The sequence below is a fragment of the Ovis aries genome, chromosome 14, assembly GCF_016772045.2.
Source record: "Ovis aries strain OAR_USU_Benz2616 breed Rambouillet chromosome 14, ARS-UI_Ramb_v3.0, whole genome shotgun sequence".
NCBI classification, from domain to species: Eukaryota; Metazoa; Chordata; class Mammalia; order Artiodactyla; family Bovidae; genus Ovis; species Ovis aries.
This window is the reverse complement of record NC_056067.1, coordinates 58795681-58814679: the sequence shown is the minus strand read 5'-3', so window position 1 is coordinate 58814679 and position 18999 is coordinate 58795681. Positions and strand designations below refer to the sequence as shown.

Genomic DNA, 18999 nt, shown 5'->3' with positions numbered 1-18999 from the left:
ATCCATGCAGGGGTATCTGGAGAAATTATGGATCTCTAATTTTAATTTCTTACGCTTTTTCCTAAGACCTTATGAGATCCTCCAATTAACATGGATTTTTCATCATTGTTCAAAATCCATGAAATATATAAAAATAAAGCTCAACACTGTTTTGGCTATACAAAAGTGTCAGATATTATGTTCTACCCAGTGAGAGCAACTCATTATCTCGATGAGGTATAGCATGAGTGGTGTCTTCAGAAATGACAAAGTCCATGGCACTTTTAATGGAAAGGTCAAAATTTTCAGGTATGATGTTGATAACAGCAGCAAAGACCAAATGTCTCAAGGCTTCCTGTTGCTCTAAATTACTGTAGTATTACCCTAAACATTAAATAAGTACTTTACAGGCAAGAACCTGTCACCAACATAATAACTCATTAAAGAACCATGTGTTCCCACCTTACAGAAGAAAACCTGTGTCACAAACACTCTGAGAAACTTGACTCAGATCAAAAAGGTAAGAAATGTTACATGAAGCACCTGAACTCAGAAGCTTGGGCTCAGCAACTGAAGCTTAAGCATCTAACAGTGAAGTAATACAGAGAACATTACAAGTCCTTTGACAGAGGGCTCCTAAAGAAAACTTGAAAGAAGTCCAAGGTGAGCCTCCTCCCTGCCTCTCTGTCTTCTATGCAGGGGGAGCAGCTCTCAGGCCTCAGGCCTTCATCCCTTGAAAATGGACACCTGTGCCAAATTAGTCTCTACCCCTCCCTGATTGGGAGAATGTTCCCCCTGTTGAGTGATCACTGTCCACAGAGGTGGTGAAGGACCAGAGACACTGACCCATGAGAGCCACAGCAGCTTGGCAGCCCCGGGTCCCCAGCCATCTCACTTATTCTTAGCCACAGCTTCCAAACCAGTGTCATTTCACAGGACTCTGACACAGCAGCCAAGTTCCCTGGAGCTGGAGTTGCCACAGCAGGGGTGGCTGGCTATGGGGCTGGAAGTGGGACTTTGTTCGGGAGCTTCATCACTGTTATGCCAGGAACCCTTCTCTGAAACAGCAGCTCTTCCACGTGATGGGCTTGGCCCTCTCAAAGGCCATGGGGCTCTTTTGGCTGATGGTGGTCTAGCTCATCTTCTTCACGATGTGAAGGAGCTCTTTCCACCTCCCATAGTTCTTTCTCCTGTGTCTGCCCTGTATGTTCCCTTTCCTGTAACTACCCAGGCAGCCTAAGGAAAGTGGTGGGCTCAGGGTTTGACAGAAGGAGAACAAATAAATATTGTATTAATATGGAAAAAAAAAAAAGTCCAAGGTGAACAATGTGGAATGGCATGAAAGGTCATTATAGACGTGAATACAGAAACACAAGTGTTAGTAATTTACTATTTAAAACACTAACAGGATGGTTTAGAAAATTTCAAAGCAACAGATTATACTGATAACATAATTTCAACTGAAAGAAAAAGGTGATATGTAGTTTTTAAATCATGCTGTCTTTTATCTAAATCACAGACTTGCACATGCATTCATGCTTATCTATAAAAAATTAACTGACATGAGAGGATTCGTCTTTGACAGATTTTTTTGGACAATTATATACCATCCTTTTATTCACATGTGTTTCAGCATCTTTCAGATGATAAAAATGTATCCTTTGTACTCAGCTGAGTTTGTCAACAGGATTCTATACTAGGCTACCAAAAGAAAACTGGTAAAAAATTAAAAACAATTATGATTTGAACTCAATTCATAATAAAATTACCATACACAAAGATACAAATATAATTTTATCCATTTAGATTTACATAGCAAGGCATTAAGAGAAGCCAAAGACTTTCTTTGCCTTTTTTTCCATTTCCAATAAAAGAGTGATTTGAAACTAGAAGAGTCATTAGATTATGACCAAAACAAAATATCACAATACCAAGTAAAAAACTTCTTGCAGAATTAAAAATCATGGCAAAAAATAATATGGAAAAAAAATACAGTTATTAAGCAAGACTATCTCAAGAAACATCATGATAGGTAGGAAATATTCAATACATTCCTTCTGAAATTACAGTGGCATGAAAGGAGCTGTCCAGGGTGCCTGTCTTTCACCACCATATGATGCACAGGAGCAGGGGCCACTAGAACTAACAGGAGGAAAAAAAACAAGGCAAGAGACAGAGTTTGTCAGAGAGTTGAAACAGGTAGTACTCACTAACCCAAGGACATGGAAAGATGAAAAGTGAAAGGATGGAAAAAGACAGTCCATCCTAAAGAGAGCAGGGGAGACTGTTATACCAGACAAAATAAACTGAAGGAAAAAAAAGTGCAATGAGATAAATATTGTGTAATGATAAAATGGTCAATTTACCAAAAAGCTGTAACAAGTAAAAATATATATACATCTAACATTAGATATCTCAGAAAAATGAAGCAAATATTGAACAGGCATGTACAGATCACACTGCCCAAGAAAAGCAGAAAACACATGTATCTCAAGGACACAGAAAACATTCTCTATGAGAGACCACATGTTAGGCCAAAATTAACCATTTTAAGAGACTGATACCATAAAAGTATCTTCCCTAACAATGATGAAATAAACACAAGAAAAAAAGAAAATTCCTCAAATGTGAACATTAAACAACTCACTCTTACACCACAAATGGGTCTAAGAAAAAAATCACATGGAAATTTTTAAATACATGGATAATAACAAAAAGACATTACAAAATTTATAACACACAGAGAACACTGTACTAAAAGGAAAGTCTGAACTGTTACATGCTTATAGTAAAAAAAAGAACAGATCTTAAATCTGAAATACATTTAGACCTCTAGGAAGCAGAAAACAGAAAACAAACTAAACTCAAGTTTAGCAGAAGGAAACATGTAAATAAGAAAGATTAAACCAGAGATACAATAGAAAGTAGAAAAATATAAAAATCAACAAACCATCAGTTGATGTTTTGAAAAAACTGTAGAGGAAAACCCCCACTTTGATAAAGGAAATGAGAAAAAAAGATTCAAATAACTAAAAACAGATATGAAACAGGAGTGATTACAACTGAGGTCAAAAAGGTAAGGAAGTATTATGACCAATAATGCCTATAAATGACAGAATACAGGAGATACTGGCAAATTCTCAGAAACATACAAACTATTTTATTTATTAAGAAATAAAAAATTTGAGAAGTGTTGAAAGTGAAAGTGATAGCCACTCAGTTGTGTCTGACTCTTTGTGACCTCATGCACTGTAGCCCACAAGGCTCCTCTGTCCATGGAATTTCTCCAGACAAGAATACTCGACTAGAGAGCCATTCCTTTCTCCAGGGAATCTTCCCACCCAGGGAGAGAACCTGGGTCTCCCGCACTGAAGGCAGATTCTTTATGATTTGAGTCACCAGGGAAGCCCATTATAACTAGAGAGATTTAAAAAGTAGTCAGAAACCTCTAAGAAAAATATAGGACCAAATTCTACCAAACATTTACAGAAGAATTACCACTAACTAATACTGCTAATTCTATGGAGCAAGCATGATTCTAATAGTTTGCTGATTTCCCAAAGACACAAGAAAGGAAAACTAGAAACCAATATCCCTGACGAATACTGATGCAAAATTAAAATACTTGCAAACCAACTTTAACACATATTAAAAAGATCTGGAGAAACAGACACAGAGAACAGATGGAGGTGGGAGGGGAGGAAGGAGAGGGCGAGATGTATGGAGAGAGTAACATGGAAGCTTACATTACCATATATAAAGTAGAGAGCCAATGTGAATTTGCTGACTGACTCAGGGACTCAAACAGGGGCTCTCTAACAACCTACAGGGGTGGGATAGGGAGGAAGATGGGAGGGAGAGGACATATATATACCTATGGCTGATTCATGTTGGTGTTTGGCAGAAAATAACAACTTCTGTAAAGCAATTATCCTTCCATTAGAACAATTTAAATAAATAAATAAAAAGATCTGACACCATGACCAAGTGGATTTTATTCATATAAGGCAAGGAGAAGTCAACACACAAAAATCAATTAATATGACACACCACATTGACAGATTAAAGGGGGAAAAAAAAACAGGATCAACTCGATGCAGAAAAAAACCATTCGACAACAATTTGACAACCTTCCAAGATGGGACACTCAACAAACTACAAACAATAAATTATACCAACATCAACATAATAAACGCCATTATGAAAAGAGCACAGCAATGGGGAAAGAATGAAAGCTTTTCCTCTGAGATCAAGAAGAAGGCAAGGATGCACACTTTGCACTACAGTTCAACAAAGCAATGAAACCCTTAGAGCAATTAGATGAGATCTTCTTTCCCACATGACAAAGTTTCATCAGTAGAAAACATTAAGATTTAAACATGCTATATCAAAACAGATTCTTTAATAACCACACAAAGGGTCAATCAACCAATTAACACATTATCAATACTGCCATGACAATCTTTGTAGAAGCAGAATAAAACATCATGAAAGTCACAGAATTATTCAAAGAGCGAACAGCAAAACTCTTGAAGAAGGAAGATGGAGGTCTTTCTATTTCAACACCTATTACAAGGTAATCAAGGTGACGTGGTACTGGTATAAAAACAGACAAATAAACCAACTGAACACAACACAGTACTCAGAAATAATTCTTTGTGTATATGTAAGGTATATTCACAAGGATGTCAAGATACGCAAAAGGCAAAGGACAGGCTCAATTGCTCTGATTCCCAGATTTAACCAGCTATTGTGCATACAAACACTTGACTTTCACGTGCAGTTTCCTTACCCTGGTTGAGAGAGCAGACAGTGCATCCAGATAGGCCCTAAGCAATCCCTGCTGCCCAACAGCACTGAGACCCCTTCTCCAACCCGTGGGTGAGAAGCCCTGCCCAGGACGGTGCCCAGGGGAGCCTCCTCACAAGGGCCAGGTCACCGAGTCATGGGGACCGGAATCTAAGTGGAGACGACAGGGCCTGGGGGAAGGCCCTGGATGACTGTGCATGTACAGGAGTCACACAGGACACTCCAGAGTCAGATATGATTAGTGAGTCTAGTGAAGGGCATTTCAGGAAGGACAGACGAAATATGACCTTACCTGAGAGCGAGCCATGCCTCACTCATTTTCTTTCCTCTTCTTTAACTTCAGGGCTTCCCCAGGCAACACGAGTCTTCAGAGGTCTATCATGAAAGTTGAAAACATGCTGTTTAATGCTTAGAGTCAACACATCCCCTTCCTGAGCCCACACCACACACACACAGGGAAGCCCTCACCATGAGGAACAGATAGGCCCCTGTGGCCAATGTCTCAGGAGGGACTTAGGACAGTTAACTTCCGCAGAGAGACCAACACGGGACTTTCCCACACTTTCCCTCAGATCACACTCCCCTCCTGCTGAGGCCTCATGTACACAGCAGCAGGAGGCACCTCTACTGACCAGGCAATCTCCTTCAGGTCACACAGCAAGCCCTAATCCATCCCCACTCAGAATGGAGCATCCCCTCCTCAGCCCAGATCTCCCCCTCAGGACTGGAAGGACTCAAGAGTCCTGATGCTCAGTGAGGGATCCAGACTGGAATCAACTGGGGCATCTTAAACAGTCTCAAGCTGTGGACCAACACAAACTACCTGAAGGGGAATCTCTGGTCAGAGGGTACAAAACATGTGTGTCAGGAGCTGCATTAGACATTACTGACAAAATAGAGGCACGGCCCTAACTCCCTCTCCTTCTCCTGCAGGCATAGACCTGGGATGAAGGAGTTAGGTATTGTGATTCTAACTGTTTTTCCCTTTGCTCGGTTGCGTTACTGAAAAGAAGGTTAAGGTGCTTATTGTCCTTGAGTAGAGCACGAGAAGGCACAAAGCCTTCTGTAGTTGTGCCCAGAGAATAATCCATATAGTTAACCACTGACCTTTGTTCAAGGATCTTTATAAAGAGTATTCCAGGATGAGCAAGTAGGCCACAGCTTGAGGCCATGGGAAGGATTGTCATCTGAGACCTATTTGTGAGGGAAATGTTTATGGCAAAGGAAGTTTGCTGAACTTAAGAGTTTTGGAATAATTAAGAATAGTTAGAAGCTAAAAATTTAAGTAATGTGGTAGTGCTAGCATGTTTTACAATAGCTTATATAGATTAGGAATTTCAGAGATATTAATAGCTAAAGCCTTCTTAGGAGATAGTGAACTTAGGATGCTAGGGGCAAACAGGATTTAGAAAGATAAGAAATAAACTGAGGAATGTGTTATATAGCCCAGACATAAGCATGAGTTACAGTGTAATCACAAGTTAAAGTAACCAGGATTCTGAGAGAATCACTGAAGCAGAAACTCTGTTTGAAGGGCAACAATGTTTTATAGAGACAATAAATCTGGGTGAGGGGAAAATTGAAAATTCCAAACCTCTGACCTAATGGTTTTGTTAAAGTATAAAAGAGAATCTGAAGCTTACAATAAACATGCAGTCCCATACCTTGAGTCAGAGGCTGCATCATTCTCCACCGACACCGCTCATCTCTTCAGGCTGATTCCCTGGCTGCTGGAGCTGGACTCCGGCACATGTGTATGCAAAATGCGTCATCAATGAAACATGAAGCCTGGACTGAGCACCATTCAGAGGCGAAAAGCACGCCCCCCCCCCCCAAGTCTCTTTTTCTTTCCCAGCCTTACTAAGGTGTAACTCACAAAAATGGTATAAATGTACTGTGTACAAAGTGATCATGTGATAGACTCATACACTGAATAATTATCATAGTCGAGGAAGTTACACTTCCACCTATGACTACACTGTATTATTTCTCTCTGGGCGAATTTCAAGGATATAGAAACACTACCGGCAGCAGGCAGCACCTCAGATCCCCAGAACTTACTTATTTTACAACAGAAAATCTCTACTCTTTGACTACCAGTGCCCCATTTCCCCCTCCACCCACCTCCTGGTAAAGCCTCATTACTCGATGGCTCTATGAGTTTGACCAGTCTAGTTTCCACATAGTGTCTGTCCTCGTTTGTCAGGCTTATTTAACTTGGCATAATGTTCTCTAGGTTCATTCATTCTGGCATAAATGCAGGATTCTTGATTTTTATATTTATATACAGAGAAAACATAGTTCATGAATATACAGTATATAATAAATATTTCTATACCACACTTTTGTAACCTATTCTTTTGTCAAGAGACATCTGGGCTGTGTCTATGCCTTGGCTACTACAAATCCAGTCACACTCATGGGACTGTGGACATATCCCTGAAAAACTGATTGCTTTTCCTTTGGATATCTGTCAGAAATGGGTTTGACACACTGTAGGCCTCTTCTATGTTAATTTGTTAAGGAACGTCCATTTTATTTTCCAACATAGCAGAACCATTTACATTACCACCAGCAGTGCAGTTAAGATTCCGTGTTTCTGTACTGTGCTGTATGTGTGCTTATTTTTGGAGGGACAGGAGTGGATAACACAGAACCTAGCCTGGCAGCAAGACAGTTGCAGCTGCATCTTCTAGAGGACAAGCCTCCAGGCTGCAGATCACTGTGGCATCGCTGCCCTCTGATTTTATGGAGCCATCCTCCCCGACGTCACAGGACTTTATGACTCTTCTCAGGTTGGGCCCAGAGATCCCTACCTAGTAGGACCACCTTATAACAAGCATTCTGTGATCTTAACCTTAGTACTCCTGTGTTCCCAGTGGGACTCAAACAAACTTACAAACTTTCATGGTATCCAACAGAGTCTCCACAGAGCCCATAATGAGACTCTAACCCTCTTATACAAACACAAAGCATTCCAAGCCCTGATTGCTCATGCATGAGGCAAAATACAAAAGAGGACACCAAGGATCCACAGACACAAGACACCATATTTTCATTTACAGTGAGTGATCCAAGTCAAACATCGAAATCTCCAAAGACTATGAAAAAGAGGGATAACTCCAATGATGCACATGGCCCAGTGAGACCTCACCATCTTCCAAGGAAACACTCCAGATTCTCTTGGTATCTTCCCAAATGCACATGAACCTTTCTGCACTGGCAACCCCAAGTACACAATGATACCAAAGTTGATGCAAAAAAATGACCTGAGATTTTCCCTGTTACTCTACGGTGCCTGCCTGCTAAAAGAGCCAACAAAAGCCAGGGAGCGGAGTGGATGCTGGGGGCACCTGCTAGAACCAGCCCCTCAAACCCAAGGCTCCCATCCTCCTGCACCCACAGGTGCCTGCAGGCTCAGCCCAGGCCACCGTTCCAACAGTGGAAAAGACTTCTCTTGGCTGAATTCCACGTTCTTCATTGCTGCTCACGTGTGGTCACGAGTTGTCAAATCAAACCTGTGCAGGCACATGTCAGCCTCAGCACTGCTCTCCAGGGAACACGAGCTCAGGCAGTAGAACCTCAAACCACTCCATGCGGGATCTCCAACAAACCCCCTTCCAGGTGCCCCAGCCTGAATGGAGACATTCTCTTCCAACAGATCCACACACCCCTTGTCCCTGCAACTACACTTGGGATGGGCACACGCTCCATTCACTGGACTCACCCTGATGCCCCCAAGTACTGCCACAAGCCTCCTGCAGACCCCACCAGGCTCCCTCCGCTTTCCCCATTTGTCTACCTCTCCTCCCTGATGACTGGACTAAGCAAGACTAAAGCACACAGGGGTTTCCGGGCAAAGGGGATCACAAGAGGAGTGCCCACGAGCTACCACCCAAAGGACACTGCACATGCAGTGTGAAAATCAAGAGGCTGGCCCTCCTGCGAAAGTCTGCCACCACCTGGGGACATTATGGAGTCCACGTACAAAGGCATTTGAGACGAGGAATTCTCAAAGCAAGGGTCTCCAGGTTTCACTGTCTCCTGTTTTCTCCACCCACACCTACTTCGAAGATATTCTAGCTCTTGGGGGGCGCACGGGGCAGGGTCTTCTTCCTGCCCCATTAGGTTTTGGATTTCTGCTCATCCTCAGCGCAGTGAAACCACAACGCTGACACTAAGGACATGAACTCTTAGATGGCAAAGCTGCTGTCCACTATGGTGACTGATCCTGGTTGGACAGAGCTTAGATCTGGGGGCTGCAGAGGATGAAACCCAGCAGACGAAACATGGGGACATCTTAGCCCACTGCTTGAGGACACCAGTTCTGTAGGGCTTTTCAGGACTTCCTATATTTCTTGGCTCATCTTTTGAGTAATTAAGTAGTCACATGGGGTAAAGATCAATTACAGCTGAAATGTCCAGAACACGGGAAACAGCTTCATCACCTGCCCTGTTCTCTTGGTCTTCCTAGAGGATTATTCAGCCCAACCCATAGTTCTGTCATCTACAGACATTTCTAGTAACAGGTACTGCAGCCATGCTGGGAAGAAGAGGAACATATGAGCCCTAAAAAGAAGGGAACCAGGAAGGACTCAAAATAATCCATGAAGAAGGGCATTAATTTCTGCTGATGGCAAGTGATACAGAGGCAATAAACCTAGATAACATGAGAGAGACTGTTAGGAGGGGATGGGGAGACCTCTCTGAGCCTAGACTTGAAGGGTGACAAATGGCCTGAGTCATGGTGGCCTGATGGTAAGAAAAGGAACTACAATGTCAGACAGAAATGGTTTTCGTATTTTGAAACAGAGAAAAAGTAAATGAGACCAGTACAGGCTGAACCATGAGCAAAGGTTCAACTCCCAGGATGAGGCTGGGGACACTGACAGGGCCCTAAGCTTGACAGAGGGTTGTGGACAAACAGCAAGGAGTCAAGCTTTTGACCCAAAAACAAATGAAAGGCAGTGGAAGTCTGAATGTAAGGACATTAAAAAAAAAAAAAAAAAATCTCCCTTCAGATTTAGCCTCATTCATAGAAGTCATCTAATTCTGAGCCTGTGATCCTGCCTCCATCATACAGTTTTCCTTTTCCTTTTTCATTCAGGGAGGACTGGGATCTATTTACAATTCTCATTACCACCAGAAACTCCCTCCAAACCAGAACTGCCACACACAGACACATAGCCAATTCAGGGGCCAGTGTTGCTCACGCTCAGAGATTCCAGTCTAGTCTCTCATCTGCATGTTATAAGTGGGCTCCCTCAGGCCCAGAGATAAGCAGTTTATGAGAAGGTCTGAGCTGAGTGAAGAGAACTGGGTATAACTGAATAACGAAATGGGAGTCTGAAGGGCAAGTGGGCCAAGTTTGTCCTTATTGCCCATCCCATTTAAGACCAGGAACATCTGTCATGTATCTGAGCAAAAGAAACTTTTCTTTCAAGATTGGGTCAAACTGATACCAAGCAGGTAATTCTTTATTATATGATTGCAGTAAAATATTTTAAAAATACAGAATTGCAAATATATATCCACTGGTACAAAAAACATTGTAAGGGTCAGCTTGGAAATAGGATCTGAGCAACCTTTTTCATTATTAAGAGAGAGGCTCTGTTGCATTTGCACAGAAAAGACACAAAGGGACCTGAGGGAAACATCTTCATATCACTGCACAACTCACTTTTTTTCACTGATCATAGAAAATGGAGAAAACAGACCATTAGACTAACCAGTTAAACTAGGTGGTTTTTTCTTTTTTTCTTTTTGGAAAGGAAAGAATGAAGCATTTTGTTGGTTTTATCATGTTACATGTTCTTTTATTTTCCCATTTCTCAAAGAAATACCTTTAATTTCACAAGATCTAATGTCATACCTCCGTCATTCTCTGGTAAACAGCTGAGACCAGAAATATCCATTTGTGTGCGCACACATAAACACATACACACAATTCATGTCTTTGGTAAAACCACACTTGAAAATATGTCTATTTTATTACACGATGTTGAGAGGGTAACAGGCAGGAAGGCCAGGGGTCTCCAAAGGGAGGAAATAGGCTGCAAGTGTCAGACATTTTTATCTCTCTTAAGCAGCAGGAGGAAACAAACTAGCGATATTTTTTTCCTTCTCTATACAAATCTAAAAGGAGGTTTCTCTTAAAATACTGGATTGTCATAATGACACCTGGGGTCAGATTCTCAAGACAATCAGGACTGAAGGTGCCCGGGGGTCGCCACACAAGCTCCTGTCCTAATTACACCTGAGGAACCCCAGGTATTAATAACTGTGGGGGGCCAAGCCATCGATTTCCTTTTAGATACTGGGCAAAGTACTCCATGCTTACTGAAGCCCCTGGCCCACTTCCTTCCGGATCCGCTTCTGTAATGGGACTGTCTGGACGAGCCAAAGGGGATTATTTCAGTTATTCTTTATGTTGTAACTGAGATTCTGGGCTATTTTCACACGAGTTTCTGATTGTGCCAGAGTCTCCCTCACCCCTTTTGGGGAGGAATATACTGAACAAGGTCCATGCCTCTGTTTTCAAAAATATAGAGCCCTCCCTTTCTCTCCCTTTAGTTGAACAAACTGTAAATCCTAGAGTATGGGCTGATGGAAAATATGTGGATCAAGAACAAAATGCTATTCCTGTAGTTGTCAAGCTCAAAGATCCACTTATTTCCACATAAGAAGCAGTATCCATTGAAACCTGAGGTTAAGGGTTAAAACACATCATCGAAAATTTGAAGGAGCAGGGACTATTAGTTCCCTATAACAGTCCATGCAACACTATTTTGGGTATAAAGAAATCAAATGGTAAATGGAGACTAGTTCAAGATTTATGAATAATAAATGAGGCTGTAGTTCCTTTACACCTCATGGTGCCTAATCCTTATACTCTATTGTCTGAAATTGCTGAATGAGCCAAATATTTCTCAGTAATTGATTTGAAAAATGCTTTCTATTCTGTGCCTTTGGCAGAGGAAAGTCAATTTCTATTTGCCTTTGAAGACCCTATGCAGCCAGCTTCTCAGTTAACCTGGACAGTTTTGCCCCCGGGATTTCGTGACAGTCCTCACTTATTTGGACAAAGTTTGTCACGGGATCTACAAAACTTTAATAGCTCCGAAGCGGTGGTGTTACAATATGTAGATGATATTTGGCTCTGTGCTGAGACAGAGGAAGCTTGTTCAGGAGCCTCAGAAGATTTCTTTAACTTTCTGGCAGGCTGCGGTTATAAGGCGTCAAGAGAAAAGGCTCAGCTTTGTCAACAATCTGTTAGATATCTGGGCCTAATCATATCAGAAGGGACTAGGGCCATAGGCCCTGAGAAAATTAAACCCATACCAAATCATCCCCTACCTATGACTTTAAGAGAATTGAGAAGATTTCTGGGAATCACAGGCTACTGTCATATTTGGATTCCCGGTTATGGGGAACTTGCCCGGCCTTTATATAAACTTATAGCTGAAACTCAGCAGGCCCAAACAGACAAACTGCTTTGGTCTCCAGGACTCAAAAGGCTTTTAAGGTTCTTCAGACTGCCCTCCTGCAAGCTCCTGCTTTGAGTTTGCCCACAGGGTCAGGATTTAATTTGTTTGTCACTGAAAGAAAAGGTGTGGCCTTGGGAATTTTGACACAACCCCGAGGGCCTCACCAGCAACCTATTGCTCATCTAAGCAGAACATCAGATGTAATTTCACGTGGGTGGCCCCACTGCCTAAGAGTAATTGGGGCAGCAGCTTTATTAGCACCTGAAGCTTTAAAAATAATTAATCGAAGAAATCTTACTTTCCTGAATTCTCATGATGTGAATGGAATCTTAAATTCTAAGGTTAATATTTGGATGACAGACAGTAGGCTTCTTAAAATCAGTCTTTGTTGTTAGAAGGACCAGTAACTAAGCTTAAAGTGTGTGGACATTTAAATCCTGCCACTTTCCTTCCTGAGAAGGAAAATGAAACACCTGATCACGATTGTTCCCAATTTCTAACTTTAAACTATGCAGCTTGGGAGGATCTAATGGATACCCTATTAGACAATCCTGACATGGAAATATTTACAGATGGCAGTTCTTTTGTTCGGGATGGAAAGCATAAAGCAGGTTACACCACGGTGACTGCTGAGCAGGTTTCAGAAACAAAATCTCTCCCCCAGGGAACCAGTGCTCAGTTAGCAGAGCTTGTGGCTCTGACCTGAGCTCTATAGTTAAGCAAAGGGCAGCAACGAAATATCTACAAGGATTCTAAGTATGCTTATTTGACTTTACATGCTCATGCTGCAATATGGAAAGAAAGACAGTTTAAAACAGCAACAGGAGAACCTATGAAGCATTTCAGAGAGATTGAGAGACTTTTAACTGCTTTATATTGTGTAGCTGTTATGCATTGCAAAGGGCACAGCAGGGATGGGAGTAAAGCAGCTGGAGGTAATCAGCTGGCTGACTCAAGCCAGAAAAGCGGGCACTTTATGAAACCCCTTCACTGCAGACGCCTTTGATTTAGACAGGTCCTGAGAAACAGGAAAAACCATAATATACTAAGCAAGAATTAGAAAGATATGAGAAAAGAGGAACTAAGATTACAAATAAAAGATGGTTATAGTCCCAGGATGGACGATTAATACTTCCTGAAAATGCTCAATGGAAAATTCTTAAGGGTTTACACCAGAGTTTTCATTTGAGTGCAGAGAGTACTTACCAGATTGCTTCTCATTTGTTTGAAGGTAAAAATGTAATGAAAACTTTAAAGAACATTATCAAAAGTTATGAGGTTTGTCAGAAAATAACCCAAAGACTGAGAAGCTAGCAATATCTGGATTACAACGAAGTGGAAAGTATCCTGGAGAGGGCTGGGAAATTGATTTTACCCATATGCCAAAAGCTAACTGACATTCTTGCTTACAAGTTTGGGTAGATACTTTTACTGGATGGATTGAGGTGTTCCCTGTCATAGTAAGCAGGCTAAGGAGTTTATAGAGATTTCAATCCATGAAACTATCCCCAGGTTTGGGCTGCCACAGAGCCTTCAGAGTGACAATGGCTCCACATTTAAAGCTGCTGTAACTCAGGGGTTATCTAAAGCTCTAGAAATAGAGTATGATTTACACTGTTCCTGGAGACCCCAATCTTCAGGAAAGGTTGAAAAATCTAATGACATTATCAAAAGACATCTGCGCAAATTAACTAAAGAGACACAGGACAACGGGATTAAAGTCCTACCCATAGCTTTAATGAGGCCTTGAACTGCCCCCAAAAGGGAAGGACTGTCCAGCTTTGAACGTATTTATGGAAGGCCTTTCTTATGCACAGACATCATTATAGACCCTGAAGCCTTGGAATTAACTAGTTATGTAACTCAGCTCTCAGCTTTTCAACAGGCATTAACAGAACTCCGAGAGATGACTCCTGACCCGGCCTCTGAGTCAAGCAAGCCTCTATTTGAGCCAGGAATCGAGGTCCTCATAAAAACACTGAGATCTGGGGGCCCATCCCCCGAGCCCCTCTGGGAAGGCCCTTACCAGGTTATTCTTTCTTCTTCCACAGCTGTCAAAGTGCCAGGAATTGATTCGTGGGTACATCACACTTGAGTTAAGAGGTGGCACCCTGACCAAAACTAGGTGACTTCATTTTATGTCTTTACTTTCTATGCTCTGACTTTGTACCTTTCAGATGGGCCTGATAATCTATGTGAGCCTACTTCTGCTGACTCCAAAAATCCGAAGTGTGCCGTTTGATCCTCAAGACAATGACTTCCTGTCCTGGGCTCACCCCGCTGCATTCCACAATTGGTCTAACTGCTGGGTCTGTGGAGCACTCCCCTCTTCATCATGAAAGGCTTCCTGTGGCGGACATCTCCACTTCAAGAAAAAGACTTTCTCCAAGTCTGCAAATACCTTCAACAGCAATCATATGTGATGCCTCTTCTACATCTGATGGCATCTACCAACCCTAAATTGGACTGGTGCAACACTTTGTACTTTAACTATGGACATAATCTGACTTTTGATTATACATTGTCTCGGTTTAATGACTATTTCGCTACACATAAGGCAAATAGGTCTGGATCTAATGGTTTTTTACCTGACGTTTATCAAATATGGGATGAGGTTATATGGCTAACTCCTGAAAAAGGACATCTAGTATCTACTGCCCTTCTATGCTGGGAACAAACAGAGCCATCCCCAAAAGTCAGCCAACAACTTAATTACAATGATTGGAAACAACTGGGATTTTTGCTTCAGGATGTATGCAACGTAATCATTCCTGTGTTTTCCAACCCCAGTTCTGGTCCTCCCTTTGTCTGGCCAGGCATTAATTGGGACTGGATATCTCAGTCAGCTGGCTTGCTCCAAACGGGACCTATTGGATATGTGGCTCTTACTTATGGGCATGGCTTCCCCTTGGTTGGATAGGGAGATGCACCCTGGGTCTAGCCTTTACTCACGGCTTTATATTTTCAGAGCTTCCAGAAAAGCCTGCTAATTTTCCCCACCTTAAAACTCGGTGGGCAAGGTCTGTATTTCACTGGTATGATTATTTGGCTGCAGTCTTTGTTTCCTCTTTGGGAACTACAGATGATATGCTACGAGTGGATGCACTGACTAATTTTACTCAACAGGCATTACAAGATTCTCAAAAAGCTATTTCAGCTCTTAATGCTGAACAAGCACAAATTAGAAAGGTGGTTTTACAAAACAGATTGCCTTTAGATATTCTGACAGCTGTGCAAGGAGGAACTTGTGCCATTATTCATACCCAATGCTGTACATATACACCTGATATGAGCCCTAATGTTATTCACTTTACTAAACACATGAACAAGATGATTGGGGCTATGGATATTCCTGAAGCCTCAACTGCCTCATTTTGGGAGATGTTAACTAGTGCCCCATGGTGGAAAACGATCTTTCTTACAATAATTCGGATTGTTTTGTTTTTGCTGTTTGCTCCCTGCATCTGTAACTGTGTAACTGGATTTGTTTCTAGTTGCATGAAAGCTTTTAAGTTACAAATGGCTGTGTTAGGGGAAGCACACTGAAACCCCCCACCCTGGCCAGGCACCATAGTAACCATTTGCATGAGTTGTTTTACAGCAGGAGATCCTGATAAGGAATATGGAACTAATGAGCCACCACTAACCTGAAGAGTTCCAAAAAGGTCGAAAGGAGACATGGAGTGTCTGTCCACTTCCCAGAATCCCTCTCGCTAGCATCCATCTTGGCTGAGTGATGCGTGTGCCACCAGGAAAGACTCTGAATTAGAATGATTGGCCAAAGACCACCCGGAAACTAATATCATCACCATAAAATCCGAGACTGTGGGCTGCCCAGCAGAGCAGTTCTCCTGGGTTCCCTTACCCTATTGCTCTCCACCCAAGTGCCCTTCCCAATAAAATCTCTTGCTTTGTCAGCACATATGTCTCCTCGGGCAATGCATTTCCGAGTGTTAGACAAGAGCTCAGTTTCGGACCCTGTAAGTGGTCCCCCTTCCTGCAATAGTTGCTCAAACTCCTGCTACTGCTGCAGCTTCTTCCAACTACTATTTGGGGGCCCTGGATCAGACATCTTCGGTATGATGGTTAGGAGAACACGTTGCCTCACCAATTTAGGGATAATGCCCATTTTCAGCTCAGAAGCAGTTATGGAACGAGAACAATGCCCCTTTTCCCTAGGCAACATAATTCTTCTAAAAGAAAAGGGGGGACTGAGAGGGTAACAGACAGGAAGGCCAGGGGTCTCCAAATGGAGGAAATAGGCTGTAAGTGTCAGACATTTTTCTCTCTCTTAAGTGGCAGGAGGAAACAAACTAGCGATACTTTTGTCATTCTCTATACAAATGTAAAAGAAGGTTTCTTTTAACATACCTTGTTGCCATAATAACACTTGGTTTTACCTGAAGTTCACTATTCTCAAACCTTGAGTTGACCAAGGCATTTTTCTTATGGAAATGTTTGTCTTAAGCTATGTGAATGGACTATGCATTTACCCCAGACTCTGTCTTCAAGCCTGTTCTGCCTAATGGCTCAGAACCTACTTCACAAACCAGTATGTTATACTCAAGATACTGTCTCCTAATCTATGTAAACAAAACTATTTACATGGTAATCTGCCCTTCTACAAGATTCCAGTTAATCATTTTATGGCCTGGGATGAATCATCTGGTGCCAAGATTATCCCAAAATGCATCTTATGGATGAGGGGCCTGGTGCCATTCTGAGTTTTAAAACATTCCTTTCCTTCATTAACAGACTGAAGGCAATGTCACCCCACTCCAGTACTCTTGCCTGGAAAATCCCATGGACGGAGAAGCCTGCAGTCCATGGGTCTCTGAGGGTCAGACACGACTGAGTGACTTCACTTTCACTTTTCACTTTCATGCACTGGAGAAGGAAATGGCAACCCACTCCACTGTTCTTGCTTGGAGAATCCCAGGAATGGGGGAATCTGGTGGGCTGCTGTCTATGGGGTCGCGCAGTCAGACACGAATGAAGTGACTTAGCAGTAGCAGTGACTATAATGGCACCCCACTCCAGTACTCCTGCCTGGAAAATCCCATGGATGGTGGAACCTGGTAGGCTGCAGTCCATGGGGTCGCCAAGAGCCAGACACGACTGAGTGACTTCACTTTCCCTTTTCACTTTCATGCATTGGAGAAGGAAATGGCAACCCATGCCAGTATTCTTGCCTGGAGAATCCCAGGGACAGAGGAGCCTGTTGGGCTGCCATCTATGGGGTCGCACAGTGTCAGACACGACTGACATGACTTAGCAGCAGCAGCACCCCCATTCTGAATCTTCCACCTCCCTTCTCACCAGATCTCTCTAGGTTGTTCCAGAGCACTGGCTTTGGGTGCCCTGCTTCGTGCACCAAACTTGCACTGATCATTCCATTTTACATATGGTAATTTACATGTTTCAGTGCTATTCTCTCAAATCATCCCACCCTCACCTTCTCCCACTGAGTCCAAAAATCTGTTCTTTACATCTGTGTCTCCCTTTGTTGCCCTGCATGTAGGATCACTGGTACCATCTTTCTAAATTCCATATATATGCATTAATATACAGTATTTGTCTTTCTGTTTCTGACTTATTTCACTCTGTATAATAGACTCTAGGTTCATCTACCTCATTAGAACTGATAAACGAGGTGACATTTTTGCTAAGTATGGCACAAAATAGTCTAAGATGATTTACTACTTACCAAAGAAGATTTCAAATGTATGAAATAAAGGGAAGAAATCACTCAGGCAAGGAATGAATCTGAAAAAAATTTGGAAAAAAAACTGAATGATTTTTAATCTAAAAACCTGGTGTAAAAGTTTAAAAAAATGTGGAGAATAATCATTTTAGAAAAGGATGATAAGAGTAGAATACTGGAAACTAAAAAAGCTTATTTCTGAAGTTAAAAATGAGTACAGAAACTGAATGAATTAAGGCCTATTCCAAGCTACAAAAAGCACCATACATAAAGAAAGGAGAAAATGTGAATCCGTTAAAAAAAAAAAAAAAGTGTTCCTTTAAAAATGCTACCCAATAATGATACAGTGGATAAGAATCTGCCTGACAATGCAGGGGACATGGGTTCTATCCCTGGTTCAGGAAGATCCCACAAGTACAAGCAACTAAGCCTGTGCACTACTGAACCTGTGCTTTAGAACCTGGGAGCCACAACTCCTGAGCCCATGGCACAGCCCAGCCAAAAAAATTCATTAAAAAAAAAAAAAAAAAGCTACTACCTGTGACACTCTAGAGATGGTCATTTCTTGCTCCAGTCTCTTCTTCCCTGACCTCTATCTTATGATAGGACCAGGGAAGGGGGTCACTCACAACTCAGTGAATCAAGCCACTGCCCCAGGCTTAACAGGGTTTGCAAATTAAAGTCATCTTCTGCCACAACTAATAAAAAAAGACACAAGCCTCATAGACAGGAGTTTTGAAATTCTCATTCTCCTCTGTATAACTAAAAAAATCATCTGTATCCAAAAAGTGGCCACACCTGGATCGAGGTTACCCCCCGGTTCACCTATCTCCTTATTTCATCTGGGTCTGGTGTCTCTTTTTCTCCCCCTCTGCTCTCCTGCTGCTCCTGTCCTATTTCCTCCCTCACACGTGTCCTGTCCCAGGCTAATGGAATTCGTTCCCCCTCGAAATGCTCTCTCTCTCCAACCTTCCTGAGTCTTTCAAAAATCCATACCTATGTCTGCCTCTTTCTTCCCCC

General features: G+C 42.2%; 1 protein-coding gene and 1 pseudogene across 1 annotated transcript in view; one reads left to right on the top strand and one right to left on the bottom strand.

Moving 5' to 3' along the window:
- LOC114118024 (zinc finger protein 665-like) overlaps nt 1–18999 on the bottom strand; it is a 39158-nt gene that overhangs the window by 12833 nt on the left and 7326 nt on the right. The window contains 2 exon segments of the mRNA XM_060398875.1: nt 5081–5163; nt 6453–18041. Coding sequence (XP_060254858.1) covers nt 5081–5095 — 15 coding nt within the window. The 5' untranslated portion in view covers nt 5096–5163; nt 6453–18041.
- Nucleotides 828–1180, top strand: LOC121816402 (ATP synthase F(0) complex subunit C1, mitochondrial-like; annotated as a pseudogene).